The sequence below is a fragment of the Aotus nancymaae genome, unplaced genomic scaffold, assembly GCF_030222135.1.
Source record: "Aotus nancymaae isolate 86718 unplaced genomic scaffold, 86718_ANA_hifiasm-v0.15.2.pri h1tg000057l, whole genome shotgun sequence".
NCBI classification, from domain to species: Eukaryota; Metazoa; Chordata; class Mammalia; order Primates; family Aotidae; genus Aotus; species Aotus nancymaae.
In genome coordinates, this window is record NW_026988471.1 from 59,235,948 (window position 1) to 59,259,259 (window position 23,312).

General features: G+C 44.9%; 1 protein-coding gene across 23 annotated transcripts in view; it reads right to left on the reverse strand.

The window, feature by feature from the left end:
• BCL11A (BCL11 transcription factor A) overlaps positions 1 to 23,312 on the reverse strand; it is a 100,155-nt gene that overhangs the window by 19,455 nt on the left and 57,388 nt on the right. The window contains exon 1 of one of the 23 annotated variants that reach the window (XM_012477243.3): positions 11,605 to 12,369. The exons of the other annotated variants lie outside the window; for them this stretch is intronic. Within the exon in view, the coding sequence (XP_012332666.1) occupies positions 11,605 to 11,662 (58 nt within the window). The 5' untranslated portion in view covers positions 11,663 to 12,369. Of the gene's footprint in view, positions 1 to 11,604; positions 12,370 to 23,312 lie in introns of those variants that run through there. 23 annotated transcript variants of the gene reach the window in all.

Here is a 23,312-nt window from a genome sequence, read left to right on the forward strand (position 1 = left end):
CTCTCTAGATCCAGCATTTCCACTTGGGGCCTCAGAAATGCCTTACACATTATTAGGTTGCAAAGTTTCCTTATGGCTGAATAAAAAAATAATGACTCTTATTTTTCACTTCTCATTAAAAAATCTGCAACAAACTGGGAATGGTTTTGATTTAATGTTATACATTTGGTCACTTTATATTTCTGTATATATTGGGTACCAACTTTTGACACAGAGCTCTAAGCCCAGTGGGATGTCCCTGGAATTTAAGGTCATTAAATCAAGTTTTTTGGTTTCCTCAAGAACATCTCAAAGATTCCTTGACTGTTAACATGCTATTTGTTTCTGAAACTAATCACTAGGTGTGTAATACAGCCACATTACTGTCTACTAATCAACAGGTAATAGTGCAGATTTCCAAATGTGCCAAAACAGCTAAGCAAAAAGCATCATTCCAACACATTTAATGACTGCTTTGGGAGCCCAACTTTTATCAGGTACTAAAACCACAGGACTCTCCACAGCAGTACATAGATGTGTGTTATTCACTAAAATGTATGTGTGTGTGTGTGTGTGTGCGTGTGTGTGTGTGCATGCGTGTGTGTATGTGCGTGTGTGTATGTGTGTGTGTGTGTGTGCGTGTGTGTGTATGTGTGTGGGTGTGTGTATATTTCCTAAACATATGTTTTTAGATACTTTCCCTGTGGTTTTTTTTTTTTCAATGAGACAGGCCCAAAACAGTAGAGCTGTCCCACATGGAATGGGCTATCTCATGATGCTGTGACCTCCATTTCTTTCACCCTGGGTCTTCAAAAAGAGAATGGATGACACCATGATGAGGATGGGTATCTATGTTGGTGACAAGCCACAATATAGGACTCCCTACAGTCCTTTCCAGTTCTGTAATCCTCAAGTCCCTCAGCCCCTCCAGGTAACCACCTTCTAGACTACACTTAAAATGCATCGTGAACATCTATAAAGTATGCTGGAGAAACCAATTCCAGTTCTGAATCCAATTACTAGGTTCAAGCCACACAAATAACAACAGTGCAGCTAGTCTGAGCTAGAGGGTTCTTTACCTAACTGCAAAGTAAATGTCCTTTCTATTCAGCCACATCTAGCTCTTGACCCTACGTTTACCATAGATACCAGTTCTTCTCACTTAGATTCTCTGACTTATCAGAGTATTATAGAGCAAACATTAGCTATGCCTGTGTCTTGAGTTGTGTCAATCTGTACTGAAAATGTGCCAGTTTTATCATCACTCACAGACTTCTTAATTAACCTTCTGATATTGTCAAAATCGCATTCTCTTTTGTTCTAGAAATGAGCATTTACATGGCATTTTTTCCTTCGTTGCTTTTTTACTGGCTAAGATTTTACCAAATCCTGATGCTCTTTAAAACATGAATTCTGCAAAAACAAAAGAAAGCAATAATCATAGACATTACAATATTGAATTTCTTCCTTGAAACTCGCTCATGGTCCTTAGACTCCTTAATACTTCACCAGTGACTTTGATTACATCAATCACTCATTTTGAAACTCTTGTCTGATCAATGCTATCCTCTCAAGCCTTGATTATTCAAACAACAGGTTACTAACTTCACCTTTTAAGAGTAGTCATCCTAGGCTTTTTCTCAATAAAGGGAGGAAGTAAAAATGACATTTTGCATGCCCCTTTATCTATAAAAATGCCAGCCACCAATCTGTCAGGCCTAAACAAAATTTTTCTGCAAGCTGTGTCTTTAACATAAGCAAAGCATATAATTCCAAAAAAAAAAAAGAAAAAAAATCTTGCTTTTCTGAAGAATAACTAAGCCGAAGACATTGTGTTCCATCTTTGTGTTGAAATGCAGATTTCCCACTAAAAGGCAAATCCTTCATTTCAAAAGGTTGAATAGGATGGTACTTAAAAAAAGAATTCCAGCTGGTTAAATTTAGGGTGTTAAAAAAAGTTCACTCCAATAATATTCTTTGGCTCTGGGCCCAAAGTATTTTCACTTGATCGTGAATTAGATAAATTTTTATTACACTTTAAGCTTTTGCCTTAGAATGGTGGAACTTATCTAGGAGACTGAGAGGGCAACGGCATAAAAAGACAAGTTGTCTTAAGACAATTTTTTTTTTTGTTTATTTAATCACATACCTCACTATGCAAAATGTGAGTTCCCCAGGATAAATTCCATTCATTCATTCTCTCATGCATTCATTCAACAAATATTTACTGAGTGCCTACAATGCCCAAAGCAATGGGCTAGCCTCTGTGGGCAGTACAAAGAAAACACAGACACAGATTTCTCCCACAGCAGGCTTCATTTAGTAGAAAAGGTAAAGCCTGCACAGAAATTGCTCTACCCCAATGTGGAAAGTGTGTCATGAGAGAGGTACAGATGAGCTGCTATGGAAATTCAAAGGAAGAGAAATTACTTCCATTTGGAAGGGAGGGAGAGAGGCTTTGGGAAAGAGGAAAACTTATAACTTAAACCCAGAGAGCCAAGAAGAAAGACTTCCTAGATAAAAAGAAAAAGCAGGTAAAGATGCTCAGAGAGAAGCAAAGCCCAAGGTGGGTACAGAGTCAATGGGACCCAGTAGGTGGTTACATTCACATCAAAATATTGCACACTGATTCATCCACCTGACGGCAGAGGATACAACCATCTAAATAAATTAAATCCTCTGAAGACTTCTGTGACATCTTCAGTTTTCACAAGTGCATATTTTCCAATTTCACATTTTCTAATAATAAAGGGCACAGCCATGTGGACTCTTCTGACACTCCATGAAGGTTCATCAGTTCTGTTTCCCCCTCACCCCGCCCCCCACCTCAATTGTTTCTTCCCCCAGTGCGTGGTGGGTGGCCAGCTAAGGCAAAATTTACTGTTTTAGTCCTCTGAGTCAGACAAACAAGTGTTGATAGCCATGTTCTTCCTTGCAATACTGCCTCCCTGGCTTAAATAATCTATTTCATATGTCTCATTGCCAGTTTAAGATGGGCTTGTACTTGCTGACACATTTTCAACAAATGACTGCAAAAAATGTTGAGATTTTCCTACACTGCTTTGTCTCTTCAATCATCAACTTGACCTTCCCTCCAAATTTCCCCTCTTTCTTCTCTTCAAAGCCATAGGGAGGATAGGGTACCTTACTCCTGCTCTGAGTCCCCAGTTGAGGATCTTGTTTGTGTGTAGTGGAGGCAAAGGGAGGGGTGTAGCCTTGCCTCTATCTGAAGTATTTATCAGGTTATTTAGGAGCTGCTACTTTTAGAGATCCCTTGTCCTATGTATTCCCACTGCCACCACTCCCAGGATTCTTTTCTTCCTTTAGGAAGCAGGGACTTGTTCCTCTGGAGAGCCTGCTGGAGGGAAGTCAGCAGGAACCTAAGTTCTGCAGCCCCAACTCTGCCACTCACCAGCTGTTTCGTGACTTTGAATAAATGCTTTCTTCTTTCTGGCCCTAAGTGTTTCCAACTTTGAAAAGAGAAGACTGAATTAGATGGGTGGCTTCTCTCTCCTGCCTCCCATGCCAGTCCAGGTCTCCTTCAGACCAGCCAAGAGACCTACTTACTATAGGCCGTGCTAGAAGCTGGCCAGGATAGACCTGTACCTCTTATGACCTTGACAGGGATTAGGAGGGCCCTACAGGAGAGTTCAGGGCTGGGCTCGGTCCCCAGGCTAATCTTTAGGCTCAGAGAGTGAGCCTGATGGCGGATTTCAACCTCCTGGGACACAGTCTTGCAAAGTTCACCTGTCTGAACTTCAAGAAGGAAACCTAGGTGCGTCCTCAGCCAATGAGACTGAAGGTCAGAGAACCAGGAAGAAACTTCTCCAAAGCCAGGCTAAATGTCAAGGGAAAAGGTCTCAGTGGCTGATGCCAAGGCCAGTAGCAAAGCTTGGCCTCATGCCAGAGCCTGGCACCCACTGCTCATGAAAGCACACACAGGACTCTAAGAAAAGGGAGTCCTCTCCCCAGCCACCACAAACCAGGACAGCAAAGCCCAGCACCCTGTGGTCCTTGCACTCCCCCCGCACCCTGTCAGCATGGAGGGTTCTTGGAAAGCCATGTGTAAAATGAATTTCTGTGCAATAAATCACATTTGCTAACCAACATAATTTCAGAGATGTTTCGTCACCCTTCCAGGCTCATTGAAAATTGGCAGGGCTTCTAACATTTTACCTTTTAAGTGTGTCTTCCTTCCCCCCAACCCCCAATATCCTCTCTGTCAAGTAGTTAATGATCTGTAAACAAACACTTTAAATTCAGTGGGGGAGCTCACTATTTAAAGAAACCCTGTGGTGAAACCTTTTGAAAAGTTAACAATCTTTCTGTAATGTGAAAAATCACTCTCTAATTTATCAGTTTCCATTAATGAGATTTTTGTATGTATTGGGCCTTCTGAAAGTGGGGCTCAACTGAAATTGAAGCCTTTGTAGTTCGAAGGGATGATAAAAGATGCTGCCCTGAACATATTTCTGTCACCCGAATTGTCCAGCTTCACATAAATGTATCACAAACACCCCGATGCCTCCTTACCCAACTCAAGAAATGAGAGAATGAATGGAAAATCATCATTTAGACACCTGGAAAGCCTTGCAAACCACACTTGCATTTCTCCTGGGTTAAGTATTAGATACCTGAGGAAGGTGAAATACCCATTTTCAACTGAGCATTTGGGAAGAGGCATGGGGCTGTGAAGATGGATGCGATGAGAATGACGTTTGATTCTGATAACACCTGCCAGGGCAGAGAAGGGCTTGTCTATCAAGGCCAGCAGAACACACAACTCCCAAATTACTCTGAAGAGGCCACCCCTAGCCTTTTTATCTGCATCAACTCACAACAAATGTACTTTATGTTTCTATAGTATCATTTTGATCAGTCTTCAGAAAATACTAGAATAAGTATTTATTCTTATAGGGGCCCCAGGAAGGCTCTGTCAGGCCTTCCCCAAGCCCAGCAAGGCCAGAGGAGGACAAGGCCTCCAAGTCCAAGTCTAGCCCTTCTTAAGGAAGCATGCCTGCCCTGGCCTGTATGAAAAGTGTTTTGGTTTTTTTTTCTTGAGGTGGAGTCTCGCTTTGTCGCCCAGGCTGGAGTGCAATGGCATGATCTCGGCTCACTGCAACCTCTGCCTCCCGGGTTCAAGCAATTCTCTGCCTCAGCCTCCTGAGTAGCTGGCATTACAGGCTCCCGCCAACACGCCTGGCTAATTTTTGTATATATAGTAGAGACGGGATTTCACCATCTTGGCCAGCCTGGTCTTGAACTCCTGACCTTGGGATCCACCCACCTCAGCCTCCCAAAGTGCTGGGATTACAAGTGTGAGCCACCACGGCTGGCTGGAAAGCTTTTTTTTAAATTGAGGCAGGATCTTACTCTGTTGCCCAGGCTGGAGTGCAGTCGTGCCTCCCTGGTTTAAGCAATTCTCCTGCCTCAGCCTCCTAAGTAGCTGGGACTACAGGCACCCACCACCATGCCCGGCCTCACCTCCCAGTGATCTCGGAAGCATCCCGCTGTGAGCAGTGGGGACAGGACTGGGCTTCAGAACCCTGCACACTTTCTGAGGAACCCCCTCCCGCCGCTCACCTCAGGGCCACAGCAGAAACGTGACATCTGGAACCTGGTCTTACAGGCCCTTTCAGGCAATCTCCTCACTTGCCTTTCCGGCACTATGGAGTGAGTGGCGTGTGGACCTGAGGGGAAGCGTGGAAGGCACTTCGCAGGCCTAATACCCTGTGACAGTCTTGGCCAAGAGATTCTGAGAAGCAGAACTGGCCATTCTCCAGAATGAAAACCTATTATGTCCTATGGTTAACACAGAGCTGCTCAGAAATTATGAGAACTAATTTAAGGCTTCAAAGCTCTATTAAAAAAAAATGGTCTAACAGGTCAGGCTCTAACATTTCTTCAGGAACAAAACTAGGCTGCCCTCTCGCCTGAGGTGAGGCTGAATGAAGGAGAGCTCTGGTGCTGCGAGGCCAGGCCTCCTCCCATGACAGCAAGTCCTTCTTTCAGAAACAGGCCTCTGCCCCGGGCACACGGCACCCGTGTTTCCTCAGCCTCTCGGCGCCTTCCCGCCTCCCAGGTGCACAGCAGCCCCGCTCCAGCCTCAGTCCTCAGCACTCAGGCAGAGTCCCGCACAACAAAACACAGGCCTTGGCTTCGTCGCTGTTTTTTTTTTGTGTTTTTTTCTTTTTTCCTCCCTGGCTTTTTACCCAATCTCCTAATCCTTCATTTACACCACTGACCAATCAGGAAAGAGTTCCCTGAACAAATCGGAGATGCCCACAGGTACAACCTGCCATCATTGGAGAAGCCCCAGTCCAGCCACGGGGTGGGACGCTGCTGTCTGTTCTTGGGTCTACGAGTTCTGCTGATTTAATAGGAGCAACACCCAACGTTCCCAGACACCTCCAGGTTCCTCCAACCAACGGTGCACCATCCTTAACTCCTTTCTACCCACTGGGCAGGTCCACCTGAGGACTCAGCCTATGGACACCTGGGCTCTGTGGGTGCAGGGGCCACACACTACGGGGGGGGGGGGGGGCGGCAGGGCGGGGGTCATTTTTTGTTTTGAGTCTAAGACTGCCTGGAAAATGAGGTCTCTCAGGTCTGGCATTTCCATGAAATCCCAACCATGAGGCTGACCAGAGGCCACCAATGTCAAGATCTCTCAGGTCTACGAGGAACACAAAAGAATAACACTCCCTTCACAAGCCCCTCAGGCTGAAATCCTTTTGCTTCCAGGGCCTCAACCTTCGACTGCTGAGTAGAAAGCCCCCTCTGTCACCAGCCCACAGATCGCCGCCGCCATAGTGCTCAAACCCTGTCAGGCGGTGGAGAGTGTGGACGGCAGGCTGACGCGGTTTCAAAGAGGCCGACCAGGCAAGAACCGTCCTGTACTCCTGCCCCGGCTCTAACGCAATAAAACGTCTTTTATCAATGTAATTCAAGGCAAAGAGTCAAGGGTCTGTCACCATTTTAAAGAGGCTTATTACATGGCCACAAAAATTTGCCTCAGGCTCAAACCTGGCATGTAAGGTATCAGCGTGGGACAGCTTCTTTTGATTTGATTTTATTTTCTTACAAAATCTGAAAATGAAACGCTTCTGTCCCTCCCTTCCACCAACCGTTTTTTGATTTATGGGGAGGAGGAAAGAAATCTGAAGTTGACAGGTTGGGACAACTCCACTCCGCTTTCTCACTCAAAAGCTGCTTTTGTTAAATCATACTTTGCATTTATGGCCTGCGGCTCTTGGCTGACTCTGGCGGCTTATCCAAAGTGGAGCAAGCTGTGGACTTCCCAGGAGGAGGCCTCACTGAGATGACTGGCCCCTTCTGCACCAAGGACAGGGCGGCCCTGAAGGCCAGGGGGCTGGGGACATGTAGGCACTGGCTAGATAATGCAAAGGCCTGCAAAGGGTATGTCTTTCTTCTGACCCCGGCTTTCCACTCCATTTCCCCTGGATCCAGGTCTCCCTGTAATCAGCATGCATCTACCACTGGTTCTCCAACTAAAATTCAAGGTGTCTGAGAACCAAGATTCAATGGTCTACCTCTGACTGCCTGGCACCATGCTGGGCAAAGAAGAGCCCCTCAATAAATACTCAGAAAGCAAGCACTGTGCGGTGAACTTTTCTTCCTGTGGGAGAGCTATTCTAAACGACCTGGCTGCAGGGACCAGGCCATGGAGCCAGCAGTGACCAGGGGAAACCTTCCCTGGTAAATGATTCACTAACCAAGGAGCCTCTGGGTCAGCCTTGACCCAGGAGAGGGTTACAGTCCCTTGGAAGTGGCTGCTGGTCCATCACTTTACTGTACTATTTTGGCAATCTGTAATAGTGTATTTATTCAATGGTTGTCATGGACAATCAGGTTAATAATTCACTTTCCAAATGCTACGTAATTACACAGTTAGAAGAGCTACAATGGATGTCAAATTTCCTTAAGTCTTCTGATGAATTGGTCTCAATTACTAGTCCGGGTCCCTTTGTCCTTCGTCTCTCAATTTTTTTAGCAATCCTCCACATTTTCATCTATTCTTATCCCCTATCTGCACCTCCGTCTCTCTGTCCCAAGAGAAAGAATGGTGTGAAGTACATCCGCTGGAATAATCCCTATTTTTGAACCTGAACCCATAGTTCTAAATAGTTTTTGCTCCGCTAAAAGGGCTTAAAAATAAGGCTAGGAAGCTAGCCCTGGGAGGTGCATTACAGGATGGCTGGAAGCCCCCAGCTGCCTCCCTGCCTCAGATGCAGGAGAACACCTGCAGCCGCCCACACCTTGTCACCCAAGTTGCACTAGATCCTGGTATAGCCCAGTGGCAGCCACAGCCCAGGGAAGAAAGAAGGCAAAGCCCAGCTGTGCTCAGGAGACTGGGGCTTCCCAGCCCAAAGACTGGGAAGGGCCCTGGAATGGGATATCCCCTCCCCTCCCAGCGCCCCATTCCCAAACCTAGCCAGCCACCTCTGCTTAAGACAGGCTGGAAGGTGAGAAGAGAGAAACAAGTACACCTTGAAAATAAAACTGAAGCAGGGATCCTAGGAAAAGTAAAAACATTCAGAACCCAGGGCCTTCTCTCTGTCTCCCAGGAGCTAAACCAGGCCCTTCACACCTCTGCTCTGTGGCTTTAACACACTACACCCCACCCACCACAAGCACATACACATGCTCTCAAGAGTCAGAGGGTCACCCAGGGCTGGAACTGAGGCCACCCATGCCACAACCTGGAAGGTGAAGGAGGACAGGAGTCAAGGACGACAGTGCTGTCCACAGCTGGCCCCTGGCTAAGAGCAAGTGCAGCAGAAACAGTGTTTCTTCTCCATTTCCATAGCTTGTGAGTTTTTGTCTTTTTTGTGCTTGTTTGTTTGTTTTTGTGCTCTACCCTCTGCATCTTTCCTTCTTCCCACATGCTCCAGCACATACAACTCAAGGCTCCAGTGTATTCGAGGTGTTTTTTGTTTTGGTTTCAGGTTTTTACCCCACAATTGAGATTAATTTTCTAACAGACCCCCAGTACATTTTATATGATGGTGGGAGAGCCTTTTGACGATCACAGAGTCCTGGAATGAGCTCAACATGCTCTCTGGGAAGTGAATTGGGAAAAGTCTCAACACACAGACAGCCCCACGGAAAATTCTCCAGCTCAGGAAACCACCTAGATACAGAGGCCTTCTCCAGAACCTGAGGTCTGTTCTAGTCCCGGTGTCAAAAGAAGGGGGTTGGACTGATGTTTCCCAGCAGAGGGCTTGGTTGTCACTTTCAGACCTAACATCCAATTCATCAAAGGCACTCCTGACTCCCAGGAAGAGAGGCAGACCTGTTAAGGGGTCAGGTGGAAGGGGTAGTTTTGATACACTTAGGACATTTTGGACCATTCTATCTTGAGAGTTTAGTTTGGTTGGAGTTTAGTTTTTGGGTTGTTTGTTCAGGTTGTGGTTTCTTTTCCTCCATTAAAAAAAAAAAATTGGAGCTGTATTTCTGTTTCCTGTTCATGGAGCGGACAGAAGGAGGGTGTGCAGTGGAGGAGGTGTGTGGGGGGGAGGCTGATACATGGAGCAGAGCCGAGAATATCCGGAACTGGAGAAAAGTGAGAAATGGAGCTTTTTTCTTGGCTTCCAAACAGTTGTAATTTCCACTGCCACTGCTTAGTTCCTGGGCACCAGGCATAGAGAGTGGGAAAGGGGCATGTGACAACTTTGCCACAAATCAGGATTTGGCATTTAAATCCACAGGAAGCAAGAAGAATAGAGGGACTGCTTATTTATAGATTTGCAGATGAATGAGATAACCAAAATGCACTTCTCGTGTATGTGAAGGAGCAATTCCATTTTCAGACTTGGAAAGTTCTCCATAATTAAGTATCGCCCGACCCCGAAAGCACACTGCATCCCAAGGTTAAGATCAGCTTCCTGAAAACAGGGCAGAAGGCTGCTGCTTCGGTGGTAGCTCAAGAATTCTATTTTGAAGGACAGGTTAGTACCACACTACATTTAACTGGATTCAGTTCATGTGATTATACAGTGCCTTGCTTTCTGGAATATGTAATCATCTCTTTCTGATGACATTTTAAATATCCAACTAGACAAATAATTGCAGCAATAATTGATAGCAGAGTCAAGCTGGAAGATCATTGATTGGCAGAGTCCCCACTGAAACAAATCTTTCTTTCAAACATTACAGAAATGATGATGCTTAAGTCTAACTTTTGCTGATAAATGCTCAAAATCTGATTTACTGATAAAGGCACCGCAAGAAAACCTGCATTTCAGCCTGTGATTACTTTGCGAGATGTTTGTGAAGAATCAGGCGGTATGATTTACATTATTTCCCATGAATAATTGCAAGGGTAGTGTAGGTAGTTGGAAGAGAATCAACACAGGCGAGAGAAGTGTTGCTCCTTAATGCTACACTTCCTGAACAATGCTGGCCGACAATCAGGGTTTACAGCCCTTTTCCCCTCTAATACATATCCCACGGTAGAGAAATGGTCTTGACAAGGGGAACAGCAGGAAAAAAAGACACACAAATAATCAGCTCCACTCAGGCCTTGGAAACCTGGTTTAAATCGATGCCTCAAACTGGTATTCAAATTCCCCTGCCCAGTGCAAAGAGTCCTGGCCAAGGTCAGGAGCCTTGGGACCAGGCGAGTCCCAAATGATCTCAGGCAAGTCCCCAAGTATAGCTGCAGTCCCTTCAGCCCTGGTCTATTTCTCTGTCCAAGGCAGAACCCAAATCAACTGCTGTCTCTGTCACATGTTCAACTGTAATATTTAAGTTAGGGCACTGTGTTCAACCATTCAGACCCTGTGGAATGCTGCAATTGTCAGAAATCACTCAAGAGAGGATGCTCATCTCCAGGAAACATCAAATGAATGAGCTGGCATATTAGCAGACGTGAATTACAGTAAGGAAAATCTAAAACAGAAGATGTATCTGGATGCTTCAGCCGCCAACAAAGGAAGAATTCAGGGACTGGGTCTGAGCACTTGCCCAAAACACTAGAAGAAGGGTTTCTTTTTATTTTTCTTGACTATTTTTGTTCCTCTGATTGTTCTTTCTTTCTTCCTTTCCTCCTTTTTTTTAATTTCCTTCTTTTTCTTTCTTGGTTGCTTTTCTTTTCTCCCTTTGAAACTGAACCATTATAAATGAGTTGGTCTCGTAGCTTCTGTTAAAAATCAGAAGCTTGTTAGATGTAATGATTATCTGCATTGTGACACTTACCGCGTATGAGGGGTCTTGTCGAACAGCTTTACTCTAATTTAGAGCTCCTCTGTTAATTAGAAAGCCCTCAGATTTTCTGCAAATGCAGGTCACTATCGACAGCTCATGCTTTTGATGCTTTGTCTGTGACAGTTGTCGGGCTGCCCTTCCAGGAGCTGGCAGGGTTGTCCAGACTCTGACAGTGTCAGAAAATGCAGTCACCACAGCCGCTTCACAGGAAGTTACACGCAAGGTCCACACACAGTTTCCCTGCCGCCCAGAAGCCTGATGAAATCTGCACTCACATTCAGCTGAAAATAGCTCGAATTCCAACCCTCTCTCCCCCTGCCTCCTCTCTTCCCCTTTTCCTCCTTTCTACTTCCCACCCCTCTTTTTCCAACCTGTTTCCAGCATCTTCTTTCTCACCTTTCCTCTCTTTAGTCCCCAACAACTGGGGTCCTTCTGCTGTGAAAAATAGCCACATTCACCAGAAAGGGAAGTAGGTTTTACAGATAAACCAGGTTGCATTTCACTGAAACAGCAGTGATTGTGGAACAGAAACTCTCCCCTCCCTGCCTTTTAAATAATATTTCCTATTTTTCTGCACAGGTCAGCAGTCGCACCTGGTGAGGCTGAGGTCAAGGCCGTACTTCCAGCATAGCTCACGTGTTTTGTCTTAAGAGAAGGGGGACTTTGGAGGGGGGCGAAAAAAGAAGGTGAAAGAGAGGAAAAGTTAACAACTCAAGCAAAAATGCATATGGGCTGAGGTTTCCTGCCCTTATCACCATTCCAGCGTAAACCTCAAAATTATAGGAATTCTTGCTTAGGAATACCTCATTATGGAATATATGTGCTGGGGATCTGGGGATGGGGGAGAAAGGGTGTGTGTTCATGACCATGTGTGTAAACTTGTGTGCTCCAAATTTTATCAAGTTCAAGCCAAAAAATCCTCTGTGGCACTTGTTTAGGACTTGGCAAAAAAAAAAAAAAAAAAAGAGAGAACAGTATTTAAATCAAAATAGGAAATATAAAAACGATTTGTACACCCTCACCACCACCACCAAGGCATAGCCCTGGAAGAAAAAGGCATTCCTTGCAGCCACAGTTTCCCAAGTTGACCTTTTACCCAGCCAATGCCCAATTCCCTAAACAGGCCTCCTTCCTTGAGGTCCTTGCAAACAAATGCAGCAGTCCAGAGAGTAATACAAGTCTGGTCTGGGAGTTACTGACTTATGAAATGCAATGGGATGAGGTGGGGTGAGAGGCCATAGCCCAGACTGAATGGCACAGTGACCAGGCAGGGTGGAGCAAGGCCACCCCAGCAAGAATGCCAAGTACAGCAGCAGCTGCTGCAGTGGGCTACTAGCCCCAGCAGGGCCCATGCCTCCATGGCCATGCTGCTGTCATCTTGGTTCTTGGCTAGCAGACGCCAGCCCCAGGAAGGTCCTCCATGCCTTTAAGCTAACTGCAAAAACAGAATGGTGTAAGCCAGGGCAGACCCCCTACTCTTTTAGATCCTGCCTATAAGGGAAAAATAAACCTAGACCTGGAAAATAATGTGTAAAGTGGCAAAAGCCAATCAACTCATTTAAAAAGAAAAACCCTCCATCTAACGTCACGAAGCTGCTGAATATTAGGTTCCTGGGAAGCTGTCCCAGCAACCTAGATATGAGAAACAACGCTTGCTATTCTGGGGTGAGAAGTGAAGTTGCCTTTCACTCGGGACTGTCAAACACAGTCTATAAATACCAGCAACGCCCCTTGTGAACTACAGGCTGAGCTCAACCCAGAGAAGGCAAGTGTTTCCCAAAGGTCACACAGCAATTCCAGGTCCCCCAGAAGTGGCACTTCACCAGATGGATCCCTTCACCAGATATCTCTTGGAAATACACATTGCTGCAACTGATTCTCATTTTCAACATGAAGGCTGAGGAATGAGATTGCACATTTTAGTTTCCTTCCTCAACTTTCTTTCTCCAACCTTCTGCTCTGGTTCTCCTCTCCCCCACCACACATACAAAAAAATCTTTTTAGTATGTTTAGGGATCTATTTCCATATCTACGCCAAGTCTCCAAGCCCCTTGTTCTATCAGCAGGTCAAGAGTAGAGAACTGTGACAAGCTGTTCTCCATTCTGAAATGGATTTGACTGAACAGCTGCTGAAAGGCAAGACATCCTAGGGAGACTGGTACTGGGGATCTTAGGGTCCTTGTTCTGTGGGTGGACCATGGCTCCTTTCCAAAGAATGACTTGTGATTTGTTCTCTCTCCTACACATCAAAGTGAGACACCAATCACAGCTCTACTGGCCCACCTTGCCCCACCTCCAATTTGGCAACTTTACCTCCTTCTCAAACAATGAGAGAGAATGGGTAGACAAATTCTAAGAGTTCACTTTCTGCACATATGTGTAGTTAAGTACTGAAGTAAGAAATTCAAGAAAACTATACTTAGGCATACACACACACACACACAATTTTGAGAGATAATTTCTAAAGACCTACCAATCTAAGATATTGAGAGAAAATGACTACATCAGACCCAGAAAAGCCTTGAAATTGTCCCTGTCCACAGACCACAGCCCTGTGCTGGACATGAGATCCTCCAGCTTTGAGATAAATAATGCAAAGAAATGAGCAGCATGATGGATTAGCTGGCAGATTATTATCAGACATGTGAACATGCCAACCCAACTTCACGATTGGGCCCGAAACTTCTCTCAGGAAGACCTTGATAGCATTAGATGGCTGGCAGAGTTATCATGGTGTGACAGAGAAGCAGCCCACAGTCCGGGAATGACCACATCCCTTCTTCCCAGGAGACATTCCCACCTAACACCCTGGGAAGGCTACCACCAGTCACTCTGTCTCTCAAACCTGGCCGTGGCTCGGCCCACGCCCATTCATGTATTCGCCTTTCCCCTGCTAACAGAAACGGAATCAGAACAAATTAATATTTAATTTTAAGGTTACTATTCTATCAGAATTAAAGACTCAGGAGATTCAATGCAAAAGCAAATGCCCCTCCTTTAAGTCTAACGTTGCCATTCAGATATTTTGGAGGGCTAGGCACAGTGAGTTTCCCTGTCTCCAACCTGTGATTTGCCACAAGGCAGGAGGGGGAAGGATAGCGTGACACCCCTAAGTGTGTGAAGTTCTAACCTTTTGCCCAAGTAATGATCTACTTAATATAATATTTTGTCTTTAATCAATGAAAGAGTAAGATAATTTGATATCCTATAAAACTCCCTAACCTATATTTTGCAAGTCGATTAGCCGAGCTCTTTGTGCTAATGTCAGCAGAGCCCATGTTACAGCTCCAGTCAGGCTTTCGGGTGTCTGCACCCCACAACGCCACACACTGAAAGTGGAAGAAGAAAATTCACCAGGGGAAGTGGTGTAGTGGGCAGGTTACTTTTTCATCATCTGTATGGAAAGTGGGAAATCATCTTCTCAAATGGAGATTATCTTCCCTTGGGATCCTTCTGGAGAGCTATAAATAATAGAACATACTAATCAATATTAGATATTTTAAAATGAATACAGATTCAGATTAAGGGAAAACTAAATGATGCCTTTATACAAATCCAGAACAAAACAAAACAAAAAGGCATGAAAAAGAAGGCTTAGCGGATCCCCCTTAAGTTAGCCCTATTCTCTGGCAACCAAACCGGCCTTTAATGAGGGTGTTCAAGGTAACCATCTCCCACTCCCTTATGAGCAGCAGAATGTAAAAAGCAAGAGGTTTAATTTTAATGCAGTGATTTTCCCATCAACCATTCTATCTAAGGAAGCTGCAGAAAGGTGAAGACTGGAAATTTATGAACCTTTTATGGGAAATCTGGATACGAATTTGGTCTAAATATATGAAGAGGAACATGGACAGCTGGCACAAACACAAAATCCAAGTATTCCAACTCCAGCTCCCTGATCACATCTCCCACTAAAGGTTTACTGACTTGGTTTTCCCAGCTCTAGAATGGAGCCCCCATCCAAAGCTGGGGAAGCAGTATATGAACAATTAGATATTAAAAGCTTATAGACCCCTCTCTGTGCTATTACTTTTGATCTGGGTTTCAAAAAACACAGTAACACTTATAATGTATTCTCATTATGTAGAAACATTTAAATTATCCTGGAAGAGTTTGTCTCATGGGCTGTTCAAAGAATGTTTCTTCCTTTCCTTCTAGGAACATGAGGAGTGAATTTATTTCATCGAAGCCTGTAAAAGATACCTGAGTCATGATTTTAACTGAACAATTTCTCCAAGAATTCAAACTGTGAGAGGGGGAAGAAGACCGTCTCTTTGGTGGAGTGGGAGACACCATTGTGTCCTCCCTGGTTCCTCTCCTCTGTCCTTGGCAATCCAGTTACAATCTGACAGCATTTAAAGATGACAGTACTTGAGATAATAGGACAACGCCGTAACAGGATTACAGCAAATGTGAAAGAAAGGACACACGTAGGTACTGTCATTTAGGTAATGTCATTTGTGATCAGTTTTTGTTTCATTTTTTGCTGACACAGAAGTCAGTACTACTTATACAATTCACTGGAAACCCTGTTATGGATATAAATAGTTTACTTCCCACAATGAAAGAAAATATGTATTGTACTGCAGGGGAATTAGGTAAAACTGTCTAGTTTTGATTAACATGACAATAATAACAAAAAAATTCAAATCAATATCAATAACCAAAGATCCAAAATCAGCCTAAAGTCACTGCTACCCAAAACAATTTTTTTATTAAGACGGAGTTTTGCTCTTGTTGACCAGGCTGGAGTGCAATGGCATGATCTCGGCTCACCGCAACCTCTACCTCCCAGGTTCAAACAATTCTCCTGCGTCAGCCTCCTGAGTAGCTGGGATTACAGGCATGCACCACCATGCCTGGCTCATTTTTGTATTTTTAGTAGAGATAGGGTTTTGCCATGTTGGCCAGGTTGGTCTCAAACTCCTGACCTAAGGTGATCCACTCACCTCGGCCTCCCAAAGTGCTGGGATTACAGGCCTGGCACTGGCCATATCCAAAACAACTTTATCTTCAGTGAAAAAAATTGCTGAGTGTCCTAAATAATAGGTGGTCAAGAGGTTTCTAAAGGGTATCTTAGACCCCAATGAAACTGTTGCTTTAGAGTTTGAGGAAAATAAAGTGGAAATACCTAACTAAATTGACAGTGTGGAAGCCAGTCAACACTAACCTACCTGCCAATGGGGTCCTTGTTAGTCACTTACACTATTCCTCATTCCATCACTTTGATGTCATTTTGCCCACAACGTATCCAAATTCATACAATAGAAGGGTTTGGAACCCAGTGCTACTCTACTTACTAACTAATTTCTGCCACTGGAAGTTTGTCCCAAAAGCCACCAAGTCTCCTAGAAGCCCTTATTTCTTGACAGTGAACACACAGCTGCCCTGCCTGCCATTAAAATAGCTGCCTCATCGTCCAGGATGACAAAGAGCCACACTGTATGCCAAGTGACCAGCCACAAACAGAAGCTTGTTTGACCAGCACCTGTCTCAAAAGAAAACTCTGGCTAGAAAAGGAAGCACCTGAAGGAGACTGAAAAGAAGGTCTGACATGTGAAATTCTAACAGAGGCTCTAACTAGCGTCTCTCTCTGCTTTCCTTGTTCCCCAGCTCATCTCCTGAGACCCCAGGCCCTTCTTCTTTCCAATTGCCTATTTACTACCACTTTTATCAGCCACCATCTTACCTCATCCAAAAAAGTGTATTCAAATTCAGGCTAGCATAATAACCTCAAAGCAGGAGGACACTATAAAAGGGAGGTCACAGGATATGAATTTTGATGCCTGTCTTGTTTTGTCACATACCATCTCAATGATAAATGCTATCAGGAAACACCATCCATGTCCTGAGCATCCCAACGTGGACGGACTGGAGGAGAGGGACAAGGGACCAATACAGACCCTGATGGGCCCTTGGTTCTGAACTTCATTCCTGCCCACTCCCCATCTGCTGTGGGGGCAAAGGCAAAAGGAAGGCTTTCCAGGATTTCAGCAGTCCTCTATATAAGTAACAGACCCATGTGCTAAGTTCCTATGTTGTCTGGTTCCATTCTGCCTGTGAAATGAAACCCGATAGTCAACCAGTTCCATCCTCTAGAACATATAAGTCAACAGAGGCAAATTCAGCATGAAGGGTATTACAGAGAATTTCAACTCATCCACTCACTTTGCAGAGTCCTCAGTTAACATCCCCTAGCATGCTGCCTTTGTCTTCTGCTCAGAGCATTTCAACAGCCCCCTGTGATCCATAGGATGTGGTCCAACTCCTTATGCCATAATTCCAGAGCTCCACAATCCAACTCCAGATTTCTATTTCAGTCTTAGTTCCCTCTTCCCATCAATGAAAATATTCACCCAAGTAAAGATCTCTTCCGTTCTCATTTCCTTCCTGGCTTTTCTTCTTGTTCTCTTACCTCCTGGAATCCTGCTCATACATCAAGGCCTCACTGAAGGTCCACCTAGTCACCTTAGCAAGAAGAATCAATCTCATCCTTCTCCAATCTCATAGAGCACTCATCCCATGCACCACCCCGACTCGTATCTAGGCCTTACATTGCTGGCCAACCGTCTATGCCTCTAATTAATCCCATGTCTTCCAAACGTCCTCCACTTTCCATGTACAAGGAATTCTTCTGCCTCAGATTCCCAAGTAGCTGGGACTACAGGCGCACCCCACCACACCCAGCTAATTTTTGTATTTTTAGTAGAGATGGGGTTTCACTATATTGGCCAGGCTGGTGTCAAACTCCTGACCTCGTGATCTGCCCCACTCAGCCTCCCAAACTGCTGAGATTACAGGCGTGAGCCACTGCACCCAGCCTCCCAACGTGCTTCTTAAGTACAGGGACTCTTTCTCCTGCTTGCTTCTATTATATTTGGAAGTACCAGCACAGCATGTGACATGATATTCGTATATCCTAGGAATTCAGCAAATAGCATATAAATGACTGATTTACCTTCCTAAAAGGGAAGTTATTTTTCCAAATATCATTTCTGTTCAAAATGGTAATTTTAACCTTCTTAGCACCCACAAACAGTTCCCTTCTGATATCTACTTGAACTTTCAGATAAAAAAAAGCAAGTTGCAGTAACATGTTATGCTACACAAAGATTAGCATGAATATCCACCCTCTTTAAACAGCCACCCCACACCCTGGAGAAGAGCAAATGTGAAGTTCACATGCCAACCAGACTGTGTGCCAGGTGGGTCAAGTCTGACAGAGTTACCAAAAAATAACAACATCTTCTATATGTGAAACCCAACTATGTGGTTGTGCAACTCCATAGCTGACTTTCAACCGTGGTCATCTGCAAACAAGTTAGTCTCAGCCACCTGCACATCCTGAATGCAAAAAGCTAAGTTCTAAAAGCACATTCTTAATGCTCTTTTAAATGCAGCACTACTAAAAAGGACCTCATTTTGATGCCAGAGGGCAGCAAACATGGACATTCTTGGTCCCCTTCAGCTATTAAGTATGGTAAAGGGGAGTCCTAATTATCATTTGAAGTGCTTCCCACGGTTCTCCAGGCTGGGCTGACTGTCCACATCATCAAAATACCCTGGGCATCCTCACTCCGCGTCGAGAGCCAAGACCTGTGGCCAGGTAGGACCCAACACTACAGAGGCACAGACTCTTTCCATGTTAAGAACCTTGGCACCCAGACAGGTTCAGAAAAGGCAGTCCACACAATTCTGCCAAACAAATGAATGCAGTTCAGACATTGCATTTATGCTAACTACCTTGGAAATTGAGAGAGAATCTGGAGAGAAAGATGGATGTAAGAAAAACAAAAACTCTCACTTTACAGGAATTCACTAGTTACACAGTTAGCATCTCCGCTTAAGGAGAAGATAGGCTGATGAATAAGACTGAGTTAGTAGCAGGCATGGTGGCTCTTGCCTGTAATCCCAGCACTTTGGGAGGTCAAGGCTGGAGGATCACTGGAGCCCAGGAGTTCAAGATCAGCCTGGGTAACATGGTGAAACCCCATCTCTCCAAAAAAAAATTTTTAAATTTGCCAGGCACAGTGGCATGCACCATTAGTCCCAGCTACTCGGGAGGCTGGGGCGAGAGGATGGCTTGAGCCTAGGAGAGCAAGGCTGCAGTGAGCTATGAACATGCCACTACACTCCAGCCTAAGCAACACAGCAAGACTCTGTCTCAAAAACAAACAAACAAACAAAAAACAAATAATTGGGCTAATGTTTGGAATAAATTTATTTCTGGGGGAGAAAAGGTTTAATTGGGTGCTCCCTCCCCTTTTTACTTTTTGAAGCCTGCTAGAATTCTAGGAAAATAGATTTCCTCCCCTTACTCTCTCCTTCCTCACACACTCACTCACCAGTGCTCATGCGCTTCTCTGACTCACATGCTCTGCTCATGGTGAACAACCCTACCTCAGTGGGCCTCTCTCTCTCTCTCTGTCTCTCTCTCTCCCCATCATTACCAATTTCTCTAAAATTTCAGAATCCAAAGGGCATTCTCATTTCCTTGAAAGGTACTTTGGTGCTACCCTGAAAGATGGCTAGAGTCTTGAGAAGACCCAAACAGTTAAAGGTGACAGACAGACTTGGTCCCACTCAAGTTGGTGGGTGTTTCGTTTTGTTTTGCTTTAGCTTTATTAAGGTATAATTTACATACAACAAAAGTAATTCATTTTAAGTGTACAGTTAGATTAAATTTGATACTTGTATACAGCTGTGTGACCTCCACCAGAATCAAGATACAGAACACGTCCACCAGTCCAGAAAGCCCCCCGTGCCTGTTTGCTGTCGATCCCCTCCCCTAACCCTCTGACCTCATCCTTATAATCACTGAACCCTCACCTGCCACTATCATTTTGAGAATTCCAAAATTTCATGTAAATGGACTCAGACAGGATGTCGCCTTTTGTGTTTAATTTCTTTCACGGAGCAGAATGATTCTGGGATTCATCCATGGTGTTGGGTGTGTTACTATTTCATGCTTCTACTATTGAGCTGTATTCCACCATACAGCCGTTTATCCATTCACCTGTTGGTTGCCATGTGGGCTGTGACCACTTTTTGACCATTATGAACAGTACTACAATGGACACTGTGTAGGTGTGTTTATAGGACCATATGTCTACATTTCTCTTAGGTAAATATCTAAGGCATTTCGAGAACACAGAAAAGGTTTTGAGTTTGAGAGTCCAGGGAGCCCTCATTTTGTCATCCTCCAGGCTACCCCCTCCTACCCCATTCCCCGGAGAGTTCAACTCCAAAGCCTATATCCCCACCATCTGTTTGGCTCAGCTACCAAATGTCATCCTATTCCAAACAGAAACCTCTCCACTACCCTAAGGAAACAATGGGAAGAGACCCCAAAACATTCTTAAAATGGGCATTCATTTGAACTCAGTCCAAATGAATTGGGTCAGAGATAACCATTAAATACGCTGTTCAGAGTCGTAAGTGCCCCACTAGCCCAGAGACGGGCTTAGTTGACCTCCTCCATGAGCAGCATAGAGTCCAGGAGATGACTTCTACCTTGCCAAAGGCCTTGGGAAGAAAGATAACATCAAGATCTCACACAACACTCCAGGGAGGCAGCTGCTGTCCAGTGCTGTGGACAGCAAAGCATCAGTGCAGGAAATTGAGATTCCCCCTGCCTCCCCTTCCCCCATCCTCATCAGCTGAGCCAGGGCAGGGCTAGGGGACCAGAGGTGAACAGGAAGCAGAAGGACCCCTGGGAGAGCCAGAGCCTCCAGTGGGACCAGAGCTGAGTGGCCCAAGGCAGTGGCAGAAGCTGATTAAAGGAGGACACGCGAAGTGGAGGGGAAGTAGACAAAAGACAGGACAGCCATCTTAGACAACAATGCAAGGGGGAGAAGCTGAAGAAAACCAAACAGAGATCGCTACTGACAATAAACAGAGAGGGAAAGTGAAGCCCATGGGTGAGGCACACCTACATTACTTAAGACACCTGAGCACATTCTTACGCCTGGGGCAATAAATACATCCTTGAGCTGTACTAGCTGAGCTACAGTGAGAGAGAACGATGCTGACAGGCCAGATGGGAGAGTGGGAAGACGTGGGCTGGGTGCTGGGAGTTTGGCTTCTCATCTGTGCATGGCCTCTAAACTGGCCGGTCACCATGGCCTGGTCACCTCCCCACTCTGGACCTGGGTTGCCCCTCTGTAAACAAGGAGGTTGGACTAAATTATCTCTAATACCCTAATGTCTTATAAATCTTGTGCAATTTTTGCCAAGATGGGAGTATGGGGAGAGAAGAGTGGAAACAGCCCAGAGCTCAGTGAGATGAGATATCAAAGGGGAGGAGAAGTGTTCATTTCATCTTCCTAATCTCCAATTGGCAAAGCCAGGCTGGGGGCAATATGGACTGGTTCTGTGATGACAAATAACTCCTAGTTCATTCCTAATGACTCATCACCAAATGTTCTTTCTTCGGCTAGAATTTAAAAAATGGACTCATCCGTAAAATAGGAATAATAATAGTATCTACTTCATAGGGTTGGTATGAAAATAAAATGACTGCATATTTGTAAAGTTCCTAGAGCAGAGTAAGTGCTCTGAGCTTGAGAACTAAAACGCATGCCTCCTGGGATTTATTAGTTACACCTCAGCAGAAACAAGGTTATCAGGCCCTTTCCCAAGTTCCTAGATTGGGTCAGAAGAGAAGGGAAGAGGGAGAGGAAAAAGGAAGAGAATATGATGCGGAGGGAGGCAAGTCAGTCAGGAATATAGACTGTAACTCAGTAGCTGGTACCTGATAGGTGTCTATATGTGATGGATGGGTGGACAGACTGACACATGACAAATGGACAGTGGTGAGGAGGGGAGAGTGCAGACAGGGGACCTTCACCTCCTTTACAATTTTGGGAGTCCACATGGCATGGCATACAAATCCATTTATTCCCATTGAGAAATAACATCCAGTTCTCCACCAGCAAGAGAGCCTTCCGAAAGAGGCCCCTCTGGGTAAACGGCCACTGATGGAGAGGTCTGCCAGTCCTCTTCCACCCCACCCATGCCCCCACCCTAATCAGAGGCCAAACCCTTCCTGGTGCCTGTGATAAAAGCAACTGTTAGCTTGCACTAGACTAGCTTCAAAGTTGTATTGACCCTGGTGTGTTATGTCTAAGAGTGGATGCCCAGTCTCTTTTCTGGCCAATGTTATTACCTGTATGGACTTTGCACTGGAATCAGCTATCTGCTCTTACTTATGCACACCTGGGGCGTAGAGCCAGCCCTGTACCTCTTTTCAGCCGTCTCACTTCAGATAATTCCCAAGTCCTGTCTAGCTGCCTTCCTTATCACAGGGATAGCACCCAAGGTCCATCAGGGCCTCAGAGCAGAACCCCCTACAAATAAGTCTGGTTTGGCCATGGAAGACAGTCAGGCTGTTTTCAGGGTGGCCATGGAAGACAGTCAGGCTGTTTTCGGGGTGGGGTGCAGACATTCTCTGTCTGTTGTGATGCTTACACATAATGTCACCATAGATACATGCATGTGTTGTGATCCCTGTGGTTTGAGAGTTTGGAGCTTCTCTAAAAGTCAAAATGTTCCAATGGGCCCTCAATCTGCACATACACATAAAAGGGACCTGGCAAACCCCAATTCTCTTCCTGCTCAGAGACAAGCAATTTGATACCCCTTCCCCAAATCCAAACCTCTTGCCACCATGGGAGCCTGGGGCAGAGAAGGCACAGTGAAGTCAAACTGTAATTCCAGTCTCTAAATGGTACTGTCATTTTTCTGAGAGTCTCTAAATTACAAGAGCATTTTCATTTTTCTTAGCATATTTTTTTAAAACACCTAAGAAATATACTGCAGATCTGGAAAAGAGAACAAAAAGAAGAAAAGGGGTCCAGAGGTCACCCTCCTATGTGAAAAGTCAATTGATGATGAAGGTTTTTAGGATAACAAGAGGGGAGATGATGGAAAGCAATGCACATGTGAAGGAAATGGATTAGGGAAACAGGGACTTGTTCATGAAAACCGAGAAAACCAGAACCAGGGAAGTCCAGGAAGTCAGAGAAACAAATCATGACTTAAAAAATGGAAGTCCAACACACACCTACAAGGCAAGAATGCCTTGTCCCACAAGGCAACAAGGG